The 19,709-nt window shown below is 36.6% G+C and overlaps 2 protein-coding genes across 4 annotated transcripts in view; one reads left to right on the top strand and one right to left on the bottom strand.

Annotated features, from left to right (window-relative positions):
• LOC149832557 (kinesin-like protein KIN-7C) overlaps positions 1 to 4,788 on the top strand; it is a 32,937-nt gene extending 28,149 nt beyond the window's left edge. The window contains exons 13-14 of the mRNA XM_090014569.1: positions 3,009 to 3,340; positions 4,300 to 4,788. Coding sequence (XP_089870695.1) covers positions 3,009 to 3,340; positions 4,300 to 4,621 — 654 coding nt within the window. The 3' untranslated portion in view covers positions 4,622 to 4,788. The remainder of the gene's footprint in view (positions 1 to 3,008; positions 3,341 to 4,299) is intronic.
• LOC149832555 (putative 1-acylglycerol-3-phosphate O-acyltransferase) overlaps positions 1 to 19,709 on the bottom strand; it is a 130,290-nt gene that overhangs the window by 37,379 nt on the left and 73,202 nt on the right. The gene's annotated exons all lie outside the window — the stretch shown is intronic.

Raw genomic sequence — 19,709 nt, 5'->3', positions numbered from 1 at the left:
ACGCTCGGTATATCAAAGAATTCATACTTAATAGGGATGATAAGCTCAATCATGCTTGGTATACATTTTGTATAATATGTTTTTATAATATGAATTCAAGAATTTTCCTATAATATATTTTTTATATATTATAGGATACTTATAAGTATCTCTTTTGTTTTGTTTCTTTTATCATGCTTGGTTCACTTGATCAACATGTAAGTTCAGAATTCACATAAAGCAAAATCACTTCAAGAGATCAAGGAGAGAATAGATTCTAGAAGTCTGCAAGATCAAACACCATAATGAAACCATAAGACAACTTGTGGAGGTAGAACATGTTTTTCATTGACTTTGAAATTGAAAACAATAAATCAATAATCCATATATATCCAACAGTAAAAGAATAATAAAAGTGATTCAGTCAATCTGATCAAGAATCAGGATTCAAGCAATCGTCAAAATGACTTAAAAGTTAAAACCTACAAGAATGATAAAAAAATACTACATTAACCCTTATTTCTAAAAAAGACGACCAAATAAACTCAGTTAAACCACAAAATGTGAAATGTTTCTCAACCAATATACTGTTCATTCATGGGACTCAAATAAGAATATAAATGATCATCATATTGATAACACAAAAGAAAAAGACCATCATGTTATTGCAACGGGAAAATGAAACAAATAGTCTCTAACAATCCCCTATTTCCTAAATGTACTTTCTAGAGGGAATGAAGGAATCAAACCTCTACTCACGAGCTGAACCTCACACCACACAAGTTAGACACCAGCCCTATATCACTCGAAAACTCTTCATCAAAGCAAAATATGGGCCTCCCAGTCCAGTTAAAAAAAAAATTAAAAGCTCATTCCTAGCCCAGCTCTGATTCCATATGAAATAGATTTTTATCCATTTTTGTAGCCCAACCCTGACTGCAGCAAATAGTTTGATTTGTCCATATAAAATAGATTTTTATTAATAATTATAGCAATTTTTATTTTATCTCAAAAAAAAAAACAACGCTGGGTACTGGGCTGGGCTACAAAAATGGATAAAAATTTATTTCATATGGAATCAGGGCTGGGCTAGGACTGGGCTTTTAAAAAATAAAAAATAAATAACTGTTTCGGGAGGCTACCGTAACAGTTATTTATTTTTTTTAAAAGCCCAGTCCTAGCCGGCTAGCCCAACCCTGATTCCATATGAAATAGATTTTTATCCATTTTTGTAGCCCAGCCCAGTCCTACCCAGCCATGACTGCAGCAAATAGTTCGATTTGTTCATATGAAATAGTTTTTTATTAATAATTGTAGCCATTTTTCATTTTATGTCAAAAAAAAAATCGGGGACGCTGCCCCATAGTAACTGATGGGCTCTGCCTAACCAGTGTTGTGAACTTGTGAGAGGCATACGCCTCAGAGGTGAAGTGCAGGCTCAACGCCTCGTTTCGCCTCATCGCATTTGTTGTGAGAGGCGTACGCCTCAGTTCCTCTCACAACAAATTTTGGATGACCTCGAGCGAATCGAGAGGTCACCGGACGTCAGTGGAAGAGAGAGAGGAACATACCTGAACAGAGACATTCCCAACGTCGATCGAGGTCTTCAGATGTCAACAAAGGAGGAGGTCGTCGATCGTTGGAGGTAGCAGATCGTCGGAGGTCGCCGATTGTCGGAGGTCGCCGGTCGTCGGAGGTCGCCAGTCGCTGGTCGTCGGAGGTCGCCGGTTGTCGGTGGCCGAAAATGAGAGAGAGAGAGAGAGGAGTCAGGTGAAAAAGCAAAACCCTGAGCCTTCGTTCTTAAGTTTTCACGATTTTTTTAAAATGTCTATTTTGCCCTTATTCATAATTTTTTTTTTAGTTTCTTGTTTTTCACGTGTCAATTTCGTTTTGAAAAAGGGTAAAATTGGTATTTCGTAAACGCGTCCCCCTTTAAAGGGGGACGCGATTCCCTTTAAAGGGGGACATGTTTTCCTTTAAAGGGAAACACGTCCCTTTAAAAGAGGGACGCGTCTCCCTTTAAAGGGGGACGCGCCCCCCTATAAAGAGAAGCACGCCCCTTTTTAAAGGGGGACGCGCTTCCCTTTAAAGGGGGACACGCTTCTTTTTTACGTGCGCTTCCCTGTGCATTTCGGAAACGCCGCGTTTCGCGCTTTCGAAACGCGTCTCGGGGAAGCGCGCTTCCCCTTATGCATATGCGTTTCCGGTAACTCTGGTTGCAACCCATTGCAAACTTGAAACAAAATACACCCACAACAATCGTAGTAAACCCTACCTATGAATCGCGGATTCTCGATTTCTTTATGATTCCCTCTTTCGGCTACCGTGAATCCAAAGGAGTCCCCTCGCCATCGTGCTCGTGTGAGCCGTGTGCCTTTTCACCAAATGGTGCGAGAAAGAAAGGAAAACGAGAGGGAGAGAAGTAGGGGAAGGAAGATAACGAGTGAGAGAGACAGGTAACGAGTGAGAGAGGAAGAGGATGGGGGGTTTAGAAGAGTGCGTAAGAGAGGGGCGAAACAGAAGGGAGATGGGGGTCATGGGGGATCGTGGGGAGTGGGGGTTGGTTACCCCAACACTCTAGCGGCTGCGTAACACCCCCTCCCTTTTCATAGGGCAATTTTAAAAACAAAAAATCCAAAAAAATAGACCGAAATGACCTTGGGTGCGGTCAACGCACCTAGGGTCGGGTTGACCGCACCCGGTGCCGCACCCGCACCCGCACCCGCACCCGCACCCACGTCAAGTCGCGTAGACGCGGGTGCGGCACCCTACTAGCCGAATCCCTGTTACATAGTCCCTAGGTAATGTCATGCATGATTCTTGTATTAGACCTCTTTATCAGAATATCTATATTTGATTTTACAGGAAGATTTGGTGAATCATTGAATTTGTTTTGCCATCTCAAAACCAAGTGATCTTTGGTTGAATTCCCACCACTGGCAGACCAAAAAAAAGATATAAGGAAAAACCTGAAACTAAAATGCCTTTCTTTATGTAAATTAATTGTGTTCTTTTGTTGATGTATTCAGGATGCTAAACCAAATGTTATTGAAGATTCAATGAGTGAGAAGTGTGTGGAAGCTGTGCCAGAGGCCAAAGTTCCAGAACCTATTGAGACACCCTCTGATTGGTCTGTGAAGTTTGAGATGCAGCAGGAGCAGATAATTGAACTATGGCACATGTGCAATGTCTCCTTAATCCATAGGAGTTGTTTCTTCCTGCTTTTCAATGGTGACCCAGCTGACTCAGTGTACATGGAAGTGGAGCTGAGGAGGCTCTCCTTCCTTAAGGACAAATATTTTCAATGCAACCAGGATGAAGGTTCTATGGTGGATGGAAATATTCTTGCCAGAGCTTCAAGGTACTCGGTCATTTTCATGTTGTCGCTGCTTTTCCTTTTGAGACTACTTTTACACTTATCGATATAAGAAACCAGGGTATAGATTCAGGACAATTAGCATAACCTCCATGTACAATGAGTGGAAAACACAATAATTGGCTGTGTGCTTTATGCTGAATGCCGCTCATCTCCTAGTGGAAAGAGTTGTTCTTTGGCTTTTTAAAATGAGAATTCTATCCTTTTTATTAGCATTGTTGATCTTAGGATACATTGGTCACCGTATAAGAAGTCATGAACCCATAATCTGCAGAGTGCATCATTTTCTCAGTTTGAGAATCTAGAACATCCACGCTAGCCAGTTGGCCAGGATCACAACAACCTAACTTTCAGTATGGCTCCTTGCTAGCAATGACCAATGACTCAACCACCCATTAAGCCACCAACACTGGTTCTAGCTGCATATAGGCCTTCACGCATTGCTGAATGTGTTGTTAAGGCATTTACTGGAACTGTATTTGTCATTAGATATTTTTGTCAGTGGAACTATATTTGTAATTAGATGTTTGTGCTTCTCTGCTGTAAGAAATTTCTTCTCTATGGTGTGGAACAAACAAGCACATTTTCTTGCCTTCAGGGTTCTTTTAACCATGAGGAATGTTTTCTGTTATTTTTGTTTTTTGTTGCTTTTCAAGTTGCAAGTTGCAAGTTGAACATAGATGGTGTAGATGGTGCGAACCACCTTGATCAGATAGAGTTGAGAGTACTGAATTGTTTCAATGCTAAAGGACTTGATTATGCTAGTATCCCCTGTGCTGAATTTTGGGATTAAATATGTGGGTTAATTGTTACCCTAATATGCTTTTGTGTGTGTGTGTGTGTGTGTGTGTGTGTGTGTGTGTGTGTGTGTGATGGACGCATGATGGATTGTATTACTTGTCTTATCATAAAGCAATCTGTTTGTATTTTCATGGTGATTGCAGTATCAGAGCTTTGAGGCGTGAGAGGGAGATGCTCAGCAAATTGATGCAGAGGAGATTATCAACAAAACAAAGGGAAAGTTTGTATAAGAAGTGGGACATCAGGTTGGATAGCAAGCGGCGAAGATTGCAATTGGCACGGAAAATATGGACTGACACTGCAAACGTGGACCACATTCGAGAAAGTGCACTTATTGTTGCTCAGCTTGATGGTTTTCAGGAACCAGGAATGGTTTTAAAGGAAATGTTTGCGCTAAATTTCTCATCTAAAAAAAGTGGTCACTCTTCAAGTTGGAAGCCTATCTTTTCCATGCTCAACTCTTGATTTCACAGAAATAGCAGAGGGTCTGTATAGAAGTTCAGTGTATAGGATCAGTGATTGAATGTTAAAAGGCTTGTAAAATCATTAAAACGAACAAGCATGTTTCATTCAAATTTGTGCAATAGATGCATGATCGGCTCTTGTCGATCCTTCCTTTGTTTCGTTCCTTATATTTGAGACGTTTCATGTTGCCAGTTGAGAGAGAGACTTCACTATCTGATACCCTTAAGCACGCTGCGCCGTTTTATGTCACAAGCACCGAGGGGGGGTGTACATAAACGTTAAGTTTTGAGTTTTCCTAGTCTTTGTTTCAGGATACACTGGTTCTTTTTTTTTTATTGGCCAGGATACACTGGTATTACCTTGTATTAATCGACGAAAGAGTATATTTTAAGAAAACATGGAGTTGGCATTGTTTATCAATGACAAGATATAGTATGTTTCAATGGTTGGAAAAAAATATAAAATATAAACCTGCAGAAATGAAAGAAAAGAAACGGAAAGTAGCTTTTCAAGTTTGGCTAATTTGAAATGCTTCAACAACTTTTACATTAAGTCGGATGGAAGAGAATGACTGCAGGGTATTACAAGTGTCACTAAAAGGTAAAATTATTGCTTTTGTATATAAGATTTGTTAAGAACTAACTGGAACCCATTAACAGAAGGGTGAATTTTGCATACTAAACTTAACCAATTTTGCTTCAATGAACAGGTAGGGATCTGCCTAACCCCAGTTTAATTATAAAAAAAAAAGATGGGTTCAAGGGAAGATCGGTTCAAATACAAGCAGTATAAGTATTGTTATCACTTGTTAAATAAAAAAGCAGGTTATACAATACTAATTAATTGAAGGCTTAGCAAAATATCCCTTTTTTCCATAATTAAAATGCATAACCCAAAAAATGCTTTTCATTCTCAAAAGCATACCCGATTGGTTTCCATGGGTAGCCAAAAATGGGGCTAGAAATAAGTGAGTGGAGAGCCTTTTCCTCCATCTCCATATGCTGTAAGGAATGTGGGGAGGACGACAAGTTGATATGCTGTAAGGAATGAAGGAACACAAACCATAGTTACTAAGTGAGAATTGGGATGTGGAAGCAGTACGGGAATCAGAATCCGGAAACAGTCATTTCAAAATTTTAGATGATTCAATTAGCAGTATCAAGAATAATTTAGGAAGCGATATGTAAAATTGTATGAGAATCTAGATTCCTAAAATAATCACAATTTTAACATAGGAATCAGGATTTCCATGTAAAAGAATCGGGATTCCCAGTCATGGGATTTGAGATTCCTCGTCATGAGAATCGGGATTCTCTAGAAATGCCAAGATGGATTGTTGTCAGGCTGGTCCCTGCATGCCCACGATGCATATGATGTGAACTTGTGAAAGTCTTTAGGGAACTCTTAGGAAAAGTCTGACATATATAATACCTAAAATAAAAGAACTCATGTAAAATGTAAAGGAAAAACATAAAAGTATAAAAGTGTTAATATTATGATACCACTACAATAAAAATGTGATTTTTTTATCAGTTTCTGAAAATATCACAATAACATCTCAATATTTTCAAAATATAATTGATATTTGTGAATATGGTCCCACATTCACGCATATACTTTGCCTAGTCCGCCACTAGAAACGGACAAGGTAAGTTGAAGCATGAAGTGGCCATAAAACTAGGTGGATCAAGATATGGCTCATTGGTGTCGTTTTGCCATTGACCAAAACCAGTTGATAGCACCATTGGCTAGAGATGACCAACTTTATGATATTTCCCAGCACGTTGATGCGAACGATAAGATTTGAACTTAGGTCGTGTTTGAATATCTCATACCTCAGGTCTCAAGATTCGAGTTGGTGTGGGGTATGCTGATGTGGTGTGGGCCCTACACGAAGGCGAAGTTTTTCAGACACGACTTTATATCAGGGATTTCAAATCCCTGATAAAGGGAAACAAACAAGAGTTTAAAGGGTCCTTTTTTCCAAGGGGGAGGGTTTGCTGCTGAGTACAGAATTTCGCTTTAACCAACGATCCAATAAGAGGAGAAATTGGGACTATTGTATGGAATATCTTAATGGCAGGTATCTTTTATAAATAAATTCTATAGCATTTGACTCCTTATCACCCAAGGCGTTAGTCGTACACCTGAAAGATAACCCAAAAAATGGAAAGAATGGTTGGATAATTCATTTATATGGATCCCACTCGGTTGAGACCATAAGTGACAATGCCATTGCTATAAATTGACAGGATAGTATTTTCATTTCTTCATGAGTAAATTAGTACACCATGGAGCCATAATTGATTTTTTTTTATACCTAACATAATGCATAAAGGGTTCCTTGAAGAACCAGAGGGAAAGGGGCATGATCCTTTGATAATCATTACGAGGTGTTACTACACGATGTTTTGTTTTTTCATAAAAATGTGTCATGTCAAGAAAGGTTAGAGAAGATATTAACTGTTACTGAAACGATTGTTTACGAAGGAAAACTAATATGGATTTGTAAATACATGGGAATTATATAAGAACAAGCGTAATCTTTTATTTTTCTTTGAAAAAATAGAAATGGATTTCTTTGGAGTAATAAGGCTATTCCAATTATGATGCTTGTGAAGAAATGCAAAGAAGCATCTCATATTCAGGTACGAAGAGTTTGTGGCAAGATTTTTCAGATGGATTGGATGGCACATTAGTGTATCTTATACATAATATAAATGTGATAATTTGTCCTCTAAAAAAGAAATTATTAAATGTGAGCAAATTCTGATATTTTGTTATTCTTTCTGGAGAAGATACTAATCACATCGAGAATGAAATTTTCATAATTCCTGCAAATCCCTTTGATATTATTTGAGAAAAAGAAATTCTGTTGGGCCCAACGAACATAGAATCATTAATCGAAATGATTAAATAATTTTGTTGATGCAGTTGAGTGATTAAAGCATTTTACAATTAGTGAACTAGATTTATTGTCATTGTCATAACCTAAGTTTTTCGTGGGTTCATAAAAAATCAAACTATTTAAACCATGATCATGAGCAAGCGCATAGATATACTCTAAAAAAAAGAAGTGAATGTAGGAAGTGTTGTTTAGAGGATTTTTTTAGGTTACCAAATAATACATAGTGTGATATGGTCCTAACAAGGTATATCATTAAAACAAATATACCAGAGACAAGATGTCTAATTGAGGCATCCTCTCTTTTTGCATCCAACTAGTTCGTGTTTGGGTATGGTTACAAGAGATTGTGTATTAAAAATACTTTATTTTGCAACCCAATCATTCTTTTTACTTTGTAATGAATTAATTTTATTTATCAGTACACTGTTTCTTATATACATTCTCTTACACTCCAGTAACTAAGAATAGTGAAGTGAATAGTTAGGATTTTTTTTTAAAAGGATTCAATGATCCAATCGCAGGAGAGTCCTTTTCCGCATTAAGCATTAATACATTTTTAACATTTAATTACATCAGATATTTGTTTGAATTAAGATAAGAGCAAAAGCTCATTGCTTTTGGTTTTTCTTTATAATTTGAGCCATTTAGCTCTATCCATTTATTCACTTGACCCAACTATGAATGGATTTGAAACAGTTCCAACTGAGAATCAAGAGGACATTTTTTTATCAATTTGATATCACCAAATAAGAATGAAGTATTCTCAGAGTTATACATGCTGGTTTTCTCATTCATTCTGTTCCCTTTCAGGATCAATCGTTGTCTTGCAAACTCTACTGATGGTATGGATGAATCCACTTCATATGTGTAAAAGATCATATGTGCACTTAAAAGACAAGTACTCTATCATTGAGTTAGCAACTCGAGGATAAATATGATGTGTAGATAAAATCAAAATAAAAATCAAGAGATTTGACTACCAAAACCAGAACCAGTCAATTCAAAACTTTAATCTCTCCGACCAGTGGGATTCAAAAGCACTCTAAGGGCATGTTCAGTTGGATCCTTTTGATTTACTTTCTCATCTGAATGAGAAAGTGAAACTGATTTGTATAAGCACCTGAACATAAAAAGTTAAGCTGTGAGCAAGTGAATCAGTCACTTTCTAATTTAAATGAGATTCAAAATCACATGAAACCCCATGTGATTCTGAATCTCAAGCAAATTAGAAAGTGATTATAAATCATGTTTTCGAAGGAGCAGCCTAACATACCCTAAGAGACTTTTGTTTCATATGCTTTTCCGTGAAAAAGGACTGAAAGAGGACTTCTTTTAAGGGGCGTGAAACAAATATCTCCATAGAAAATATGTGGTGGAGTTAGGAATGCATAATGAGCCAAGCTAGCTCAAGCTTGGCTCGGGCTTGACTCGTTTAATCTCGGCTCAAACTCGTTTCAAAAATAAATGAGCTGAGCTTGGACAAAGTTTCAGGCTAGAAATACATAAACGAGCCGAGCTTGAACTGGCAGTCCAGCTCAAATAAGCTCGGTAAGCTCGGTTCATATAGTTATATAAAAAATCAAATTTATATATCTATATATTTTGTTTACATTTTTATCACAAATATGTGTCTTACCTTAGTGGACAACTCAATTTTCATCCTTTTTTTTTAAGAGACGCGAGTTCAAATCTCACTGTTTGCATCTCTTTCAAAATAACATTTTACTTAAGTTTTAAAAAAATTTAAAACATTTTAAAATTAAAGGTTTTTTGCTTGAACCGAGCCATGCTTGAGCTCGACTCGAGTCAATCCTAAACCTGGTTGTTCAGCTTAAACCGGCTCGTATGCATCCCTAGGTGGAGTCATCATAACGAATACAAAAAGAAAAACAAAAGAAAAAGAAAAACAACTTTCCTATCAAAATGGGTTCACACCTTTATCTAGAAGGAACTACTTTCTCTGGTAGGCATCACTTTCAAGGGATGTAACAAACGCTCCTAAGATACAATTAAGTGAAACACATCGAGGCAAGAGAGATAGAGGAGAGGGTTTTGTGTGTTCTCCCTCGAAGACACACTGTTTGCTACAATGCATGTCCGGGGGTTCGAATGAGCGCCACGTATATAAGCACGTGGGGCTCGTATTCCCGTGTGTGTCGGTATCACTTAGCATCGGAGTCTGGTGCGGTTGTAAAGACTTAAGTACCCTTTCCCGCCATTCTCGCCATGAAATGACAGTTTGAGAAAAGGATAAAAATGTCCTCCATCCAAAAAAGGGAAACGACGGTTTGAGAAAATGACAAAAATATCTTTCATCCATAAAGTAGAGGATGATGTTAACTCTTCAAAGTCCAAACATTCCGTTTTTGCCCTAAGCAGTAAACTTTTGCACCATCTGCTGTAATAGGAGCTCCCATTGACGATGCACCCTTTACCGTCGTCTGCTGCCGCCAAAGCAGCCTTTGCCGTCGTCTCGAGTCCAGGTTCCCACCTTGATTTTTAGCTTGTGTTACAACACATTGCAGCCTTCTCATTCTTGCCTTGTATTACAAAACATTTTCGGGTTCATTCCTACCTCATGGAGATAACTATAAATTGATCGACTGGTTCGATCATTGGTGGCGTCATAGGGGCATTTGTCGGCCATCTCTTTTTACAGTCTTCTCTTCTTTTTTGTTTTCGTTAGGCAGTATAGAAAAAAGCAATGATGTACAAACATTCCAACAAGTGTCATTAAGGCGTTGTGAGTACCTTTCCATGTTATCATGCTATTGTTGAAAAACATGTAATCGTGAGTGCCATTAAGGCGTTGTTTTATTATTGCAGGTGGATCTTGTCTTTTCGACGATTTGAAAATTAAAGATATTTGTAAGACGCTGGGACCTATTGACAAGAATGCTTGTGTACATATGCGAGGAAGGGCCTCTACCCCATCCGGTATTGTCCATTCACTCAGTATATGCAATGTATCGCAAATCGATAAGATATTGTTTTGTTTGTTAAATCAATTTGTAAGCTATTATGCAAAATTTTGTAACGATTTGTAATATATTTTGCGATATGTATATCGATTTGTAAGATATTATGTGTTTTGTAGTGTCGATTTGTAAGTTATTATGATGAATTGCCGTATCGATTTGTAATATATTATGCGATGTGTATATCGATTTATAAGCTATTATATGTTTTCTAGTATCGATTTATAAGATATTTGTAGAAAGAATTTTAAAACGTGTGCGTGAGAAAATACATTGTTGCGCACTTGCGGTGGTGATTTTCGTATTCAAATCGCTGCTCATTTAGCGATTTCTATTGAAATCGCTTCACAGCGTCGTAGATATAATTAAATCGATGTCACGTGAATTGCTATCGTCAACACACATATACGAGAAATAGTTTCTTTTATTGACATGGTAAAGAATAACTTGATGCATAGTATAAGCAAATAACAAAACGCTATTGCTTTTATAGTGTGATTCATTTAATCATTTCTTTGACTTGCTTAACCTTATCGGTATCTATTGTTATATGCATCTTGAATAAATCGTAGTAAACATATGCGCTGGCTAACACAAATTGATGTCTTACTTATGACAGTTGTGAGCTCATCATCTAGTTGCAGTGAAGATGATCTATCTCAATCATTGGAAAGTTATGGAGAAGTGAACATCTGTACTAATGACGCACCTGAAGAATTGAACATGTGTACTAATGCTGCACATGATAAGAAGGGTGTAGGCATTGAATTCACCCTTGACTTGAATGTTCCAGTAGAAGAAATGCAATTCGATAATGAGCTAGATGATCATGACAATACACTTGATAAATATGCATGCACTGAGAATGTACATGATAGTATACTTGACTCTGTTTCCGTAGAAGGAATACAATTTAATAATGAGGAAGCTACATATAAATTTTATAATGATTATGCCTTAAAACTTCGCTTCAGTGTTAGAAGGTATTCTTGGTCAAAAAATGCACAGGGTGTCATGGTGAGAAAGACATGTGTTTGTTCTAAGAAAGGTTGGAAGAAGTCAAGTGAAAATCTAACAAGGAGCAAGCCAGATTCAAGATGTGGATGTCCAAAGAGAATGGTGTTAAGAAGACTTTCGAATGAGAAATATGTAGTTCATACTTTAATCAGTGATCATAACCATGATTTAACAACTTCATTTTTGCCTCCTATGTTAATGTCACATCGTAAAGTAACTGAAGCGCATGCTGCAATTGCTGATAGCGTCAGTATTGCACCAAAGAAGACATACAATTTATGCACGCACATAGATGGTGGTCGCAAGAATGTGTCATTCACACCTATGGATCTAAGAAACTACTTGAGAAAGAAGATGACAAATAGCATGAAGAATGAATAAATATGTTCTTTGGTTGATTACTTACAGAAGAAATCAAGCATTGACCCTAATTTCTTTAGTGCAATGCAACTGGATGAAGATGGATATGCTGTGAATATATTTTGGGCAGATTCAAAGTCAAGAGTAGATTATGAATGCTTCAATGATGTGCTTATTTTTTATACAACAATGAAGATTAATACTGTACAATGGCCATTTACGCAGTTTGTCAGAGTAAACCATCACTCACAGAGTTGTATATTAGGCGACCTTTTTTTGTATGACCAGACCAAGGAAAGCTTTGAGTGGTTGTTCAGAGTATTTACACAGGCAATGAATGAGAAGCAATCTAAAGTTGTACTTATATATGGTGATCATGCAATTATGGCTGCAGTGTCTTTTGTATAGCCAGATGCACATCATTGCCTATGTTTGTGGCATATATTTCAAAATGTAGCAAAGAACATAGGACACATTTAATCAGAAGACATGGTTTGACAAAAAGTTTATAAGGTGTATACTTGAGAGCGTAGATGGGGTCACTTTTATGTTTGATTAGGAGAAAATGATTCAAATGTACCACCTTAAAGGTTGTGTATGGTTACAAAATTTATATGCAGAAAAAGATAAGTGGGTATTGACATATGAAAGACAATACTTTTGTGCAGATATGATAAGCACACAAAGAGCTGAATCTATGCATGCCACACTGAAGAAAACCCTGTATTCATGTTTAATAATGTTTTGCTTCATGGAACAATATGAATTATTTATAGACGGTCTTAGACAGAATGAGCTTGAACAAGATGTGAAATGCTTCAATACACACCCTGTAACTTTGGGCATGAAAATATTGATGCGACCTGCAGATCTGTATAAACTAACTGTATTTGAATAAATTAAGAAGGAGGTTATACAGATCATGAATTGCAACATAGAAGGATTCATGCAAACTAAGAATATACACAAATACCATATTGTATGGGAGGGCGAAGAGCATCTGAAAAGACAAAAATCACATGTTATGTACAATATTGACAACAAAATAGTTGAGTGTACATGCAAAATATATGAATTCAAAGGTATTTTATGTCATCATGCATTAAAGACACTTAATCAAGAGAAGATACAAGAAATACCTGAATCATATTTAATGCGAAGATGAACGAGATAAACAAAGATTGAACTGCTGGATATAGATAATGTCAGTCAATCTGGTATTGATGAGAAGTGTCACATAGCCTCCCGTTACCAATAACTATGTAGGTCACTTATGCATGTTGCAGATTTGGCATTAAAAAGTGAAGAAGCCTATGTATGCATGAGAAAAGTGTCAATGGAGTTACTTAAAAACGTGCAGTTAATTCACCATCAGTCTGTTGCAGCTCATAAAAATCAGTCCAAGAAAATGAGAGCGAACAACGGAGGTAAAAATTATGCTTCCCTTAACACTCATGAGAAGTTGCACCAAAGTGTAAACATCATCTTCAACAAGTCAGGAGTCAATGTTGTAGATTATGATAAAAAAATTCACCTAGTGAAGGGTATCAAAAGAAAACCTGTCTCTGATCACAGTCGTCGAAGGACAAAGAATGCACTAGAATTGGTTGACAAGAAAAGGTCTAAGAAACAACCAACCTCTAAGCAAAAGCAACCAAGCCTTTCGCATGAACATGTATGTAATACATTATATTGCTTTCTATGTAAATTGCATTACGTGCAGCTTATCAATATCTAAGTTGTGTAATTTTTAACATGCAACAATACCCTACAAATGTGCACTACAACATTGGATCATTCAATTCTCCAGACCAATTTTCGGAATGATAGCTTCAGTTTTACAAGTCTTTTGGTATGTAATCAATGTTGGGAGGATGCTTGCATTTCTTGTGAAACTAAATATAGTGTCTTATATTGTTCTGTTTCATGACAGGCTCAGTTCAATATCAATTCAAAAGTGAGCTATGGAACACAGAAATCACGTGTGAATTCTGTTTAATAATGTATCTTTTATATGTATAAATCGTTGTAATATGTATCCTTCATATGTATAAATCCTTGTCTCATCTAGCCTACAGAGCTATAATTTTGATATTGTAGGTAAATCGTCGTTGTTCAGTGCTTATACCATTAGTGAAAATTGTTGTCTCATCTAGCCTTAACATATACAAATCATTATACATATACTGTAGTTGAATCGTTGTGCAAAAAGTTTTGTAAATAAACTGCTTAATTTTTACACCATTAGTAAATCACCTGTATAGTGATTTATTTGGTACATAAATCGTTATACCATGTAGTGTCCTATCATGATCTACATAATGATGTCTATATCGGCCACAACTAGATGAAAATCGCAATGTGCATGAGTATAAATCACGATAAAAGTGCACAGATAAATCGTTGTCTCATCTAACCTTCAAATATACACATCATTGTACAACCCAATCTAATCACTCCCCCACCTAAACCCATAAATACAAATTGAAGTGAAATTCAATGAAAAAATTTGAGGTAAATTCAACATGATTTACAACATGATACCGATTTATGTTTTACAGCAAATTGATATGAGTAAATCGCGATATTATATATCGATATCGTTCACAAAGATAAATAAAGATATATCATTGTCGCAGTAGCTTCTTAAATACAAATCGAGGTTATTTACAACCACATTCATTTACCAAAAATATGAGTATTTAGTTACAATACATCATGACCAATGGTTTGGCCATGAAACGGTTTACATAATGATTGATTAATAAATGGTCGAAAAGAAAAACAATAAACAAAGCCACACGATGTATAGACTTATTAAAATACAAATCAAGAATAATTCAATGATATAAATCGAGGTAACTTTATAAATACAAATCGATTTTGTTCACAAAGACTAACAAAGATATATCGTTGTCGCAGTAACTTCATAAATACAAATCAATTTCGTTCACAAAGACTAACAAAGATATATCGTTATTGTGGTAACTTTAAAACTATAAATCGATTTATACACTTATAGAATGTCACGTTAAAAAAAGGAATTATAGAATTACAACAAAGAATTATAGAATCCAAACAAATAATTATCAGGACACCGATTTATATTTATGAAGTTACCATGACAACGATATTGATATGTTTGTGAGATATAGATGTCGCAGCAAATATCACGATTTATGCAATAACGTCTATATCTGCCTCAACGATTTGCCTTTGTTACTAAAATATTGTTATAGTATAAAAATTAAATCGATATGGTTGTAAGTCGATTTGTATTTATCAAGTTACCTCGATTTATACTTTATCAATAAACATCATGTCAAATTTTTTTTTTTGCCTTTTATCAGTCATTGTGTAAATCGCGATAGAATAACTCATTTCAGACTTGTACTTTAAAGTCATCAAGTAACATGCCAACTTGTGCTTGCAGATCCAGGTAGCATGTATTGATCCAAGCTAGTTGTGAGATATAGATGTTGCAACAAATATCGTAGTTCATTTGCTCGATTTACAACAAAAAATGTTTCATAGATACATCATGACCAATGGTTTGACTTAGATACAATACATGACCAATGGTTTGGCTTAGATACAATATTATACATTTCCTTGATATGAAAATAAAGGAAATTTGCACTCGGTATCATGAAAGCAATTTATGAAAAGATATTGATAAAAGAATTTTTCATAAGTAAAGAAGATTCTTGGCAGTTTTAATATTTGGGGTTTACCCATGATGATCTTTTCGCACTCTTTTGAGACATAGAAATTGATCTTTCTTGGGGTTTGGTGAGAATTTCATCGCATCAGCCTTCAACTTAGCTATGTTCTGTTTTTTCCTAGAAGGACACGTCACAAGCTCCTTCAACTTAAAGATGTTTCGAGTCTTCTTTGGTCTCAAGAATTATATTAAGGATATTGTCTCTTTAATTGAAATCTCTTGATGATCTTTTACACTCTTTTGAGACATAAAAAATGAGATCTCTTGGGATTTGGTGAGAATTTTATCACATCAACCTTCAACTCGGTGATGTTCTGATTTTTCCTGGAAGGACACGTCACATGCTCCTTCAACTTGGAGATGATCTGAGTCTTCTTTAGTCCCAAAAACTAGATTGATAATACTATCTCTTTGATTGAGAAATCTCTTGATGATAACAGTGATCAAATATCTTTTAGGGATTGTTGGGAGGTTTATTGCATCAACCTTCAACTTGGCGATGATTTAAACTTTCTCTGGAAGAACACGTCACATGCTCCTTCAACTTGGAGATGATCCAAGTCTTCTTTGACCCTGGAGGTCTAGCTCATCCATCAGTATTCAACTTGACGATGATTAAGAGATCCCTTTTGTAGATAATTAATTGCAGCTTGAATGATTGGAGAGATATTGAGATTGAGCGAATCCTTTTTATCACATGGGATATTTCCACTGCCTTATTACCAGAAGAATGGTCTTTAAAGATGTGCCATATCTATCATCAAGATCAGTTCACTTATGGCTTTTCAATATCATTCAATTTTCCTTTACCAGTCATATCGAGGTTTTTTCTTTATCCTTTTGGTTGACCGACATAAAAAGGCTTTGAATTTTGGATCTTTCTTCGCAAGAGCTTTGCCCTTTTGGAAAGAATATTGAAGGTAATTTAAGATAAAATCTTTGTGCAATAAAAGTTTGAGATCAACAATGGGTTTTTATGATAAATTGACAAAATATTCTTGAAATCCTTGGTGAAAGAAAGTGCTTGGCATCCGACTGACACATCTATGACTAGATTGAACCCTGAAAATGACTCGGTATTTGATAAAAGATCAACTCGAAAGTTGAATTATGGAAAGACCAGCAGAGGACTAGATTTGGTGAGAGGACCAGCATAACTGGATTTTATAAAAGGACCAACGCAAAGCTGGATTTTGTAAAAGGACCAATGCAAAGCTAGATTTTGGTGAAAGAACCAACACAAAGCTAGATTCAGAATGACCAGTGCTAAACTGGATTTGAAAGGACCAGTGCTAAACTGGGTTTGAAAGGATCAATTCGAAAATTGGATTCTTGAAGGACCAATGCTAAACTGGATTTGAAAGGACCAATTCAAAAATTGGATTTTTGAAGGACCAGTGCTAAACTGGATTTGGAAGGACCAATTCAAAAATTAGATTTTTGAAGGACCAGTGCTAAACTGGATTTAGAAGGACCAATTCGAAAATTGGATTTTTAAAGGACCAATGCTAAACTGGATTTGGAAGGACCAATTCCAAAATTGGATTTTGGAAGGACCAGTGCTAAACTAGATTTGGAAAGACCAATTTGAAAATTGGATTTTGAAGGACCAAGATAAACTATATTTGGAAAGACCAATTCAAAAATTGGATTTTTGAAGGGCCAGGATAAACTGGATTTAGAAGGACCAGTGCCAAACTTGATTTTGAAGGACCAATTCGAAAATTAGATTTGACAGGACCAGTGTTAAACTGGATTTTGGAAAATCTGGAACTCTAAAGATACTTGAAGATTATGGTGGAAATTTTTAGCTTCACTCTCATGAGAAATTATCATAAATGACTACCAGGGACTCAAAATTTATCCCTTATCCTGAATGAGAATTGATTTGATACAAAAGGATGCAAGTCGATACAAATGGATGCTGATCAATGCGAATGAATGCAGATCAAGGCAAATAAAGGGTCAATCAATGTAAATGAATGCAGATGAGGCAAGTAAAGGGCGAATCAAGGCAAATTGGTGACGATCAATGCAGATCAGGCAAATTGGTGTTGATCGATGCAAATGAATGCAGATCAGGCAAATAAAAAGATAATACTTGATAATGAAAGATGATGAAAGATGGTGAAAGATTTTGATTGATCCTGCCTGCATACAAGACGTTTTGAAGTAAAGACAAATTTTCAAAAGATGCCCCAGTGTAACAAGGGAAAAGGATGCTGGATAAAAGAAGGATAATTAACATTGAAAAACGCTCTCTAAAGGCAACATGCTTCTTGATTGATTTGGGGGATACTCTGGAAGAAGTCACTCCTCGCAGAAGACACCTTGCAAAAAAAGGAGAAGATATCACCAAGCTATGAGAAAAACTGACGATTTTATTGATGCATTGAAGGAAGAATGATAAATCAAGGGGGAAAATGGGATTACATTGTCTCTTCAAAATGACAAAAGCAAGATTAAAGAAAAGAGAAAACATTGGCATTATCATTTTCTTGAATGATCAAGGAAAGGCTTGGTCAAGACGGTCGACCGATCCTCTTTCTCGTCTACCACAAGAAGCTTTTTGTCGATACAGTCTTGAATGATGTCTTGAGGATGAAGCAACATTCAATATCGTGCCCCATTGCTCGGTGGAACTTGCAAAAATGATCTTTCCATTTTCCTATGGTGACTAGAGAATCAACAACCCTTGGAAGTATGATCATACCTTTTGTGAGCAGGTATTCAAGAATTTCCTCGAGCAACTGATCTAAATGAGTGAACTCGTGGTCATAACCCCAACCGTCGTGCTTTATCTTCTCTCGAGTGCTTGGTTTCTGCAGGGAGTCAGGAGACTTGTTATCATGCTTGAGGGCATCACCCTTTTTGCCTTTCATGCTGTTGCTATTGTTTTGGCCCATGGTGTTTGTTGCATAAATGGCTCACACTTTTTCCTTGACGTCTGAGCTATTCTTTGAGAGCATGAGACTCTCATATACACCATTTTTCTATCCTCATTTTGAGCCATTCGACTCATTCTATCAACTCGATAAAAGATCACAATGGGGAGGTAGAGATCAGGCCTCTAAGAGGTTGTGAGAAATTATTTAGAATAATTGACAATGCGTGTTCCTCTGATATCGGATTCTTCATTCGATTGCAGGTGGATCTGTATCTGTGGATGAAGTCTTTGGCCTTTTCGCCCTCTTTCTGCCTCAAGCTACAGAGATGGTTCAATGTAGGTATGACCTTAGTATTGAATAAGAATCAGTCGATAAACAGGTTGACCAGTTTATCGAATTCTCACAGCTCGATTGGATTAATATGCTTCGAGTACCATTTTGCTGTTGCGCCTTCTAAGTTGCATGAAAAGCATCTGAAGAGAGTGCGATTGTCCATCTTAAATTGATTGTATTCTGCAAAGAACATGGCTAGGTGAGCCTTGGGATCGCCAGTCCCATCAAACTTGACAAATTTATGGGAGAGATCTTCCAGACTATCGTCCCCTTCAAGGCCATCGTAGAAGTCCTCACTAGTATAGGTTTTCTTGCTCTTGTCACGGGCCTGCAAGTCCTTGACCATCCTGGTCATTTTCTTCAGCTGAAGCTGGATTGAATCATCGACTGCTGGGGTCTCATTCTTCAACTGGTTAATAGATTCAGGCTCTTGAATGAACAATTCATGTTCTTCTTCAAAATCTTCTTCCGCTGAGTCTGCCCCTTCAGACTCACTATCTTGTTGAACCTTCTTCTAGGCGATTTTGATGTGTTTCTTAATGGTTTTTCCCTTAATCTTCTTCCTGGATGACACCTTTTCTGAGCTAGCCTTAGCTTGCTCTGATTGCATTATGGTCATCATCTTCTGGAATAGATCATACATGACAGGATCGATGTCATCGCCACCTTGCTGACCCTGTCCTCTGGTTGACCCTGGGGAACTCATCTTTACCTCGCTGTTGATATTGCTAACATGCTGATATGGTGCAGTCTTCTTGCTTGATCTAGTCTGAACCATTCAACAATGTCGATGCTCTCTTTAGGACAAACAGAGTGATTAGAATGATGAAAAAAAATTTGAGGGCAACAATTTAAATGAAAAGGATAAGAGGAAAATGAT

The sequence above is a fragment of the Nuphar pumila genome, chromosome 7 (genome assembly GCF_984573655.1).
Source record: "Nuphar pumila chromosome 7, dmNupPumi1.hap1.1, whole genome shotgun sequence".
Classification (NCBI taxonomy): domain Eukaryota; kingdom Viridiplantae; phylum Streptophyta; class Magnoliopsida; order Nymphaeales; family Nymphaeaceae; genus Nuphar; species Nuphar pumila.
Note: the sequence above shows the minus strand (reverse complement) of the source record. Positions and strands in the feature narration are given on the sequence as shown.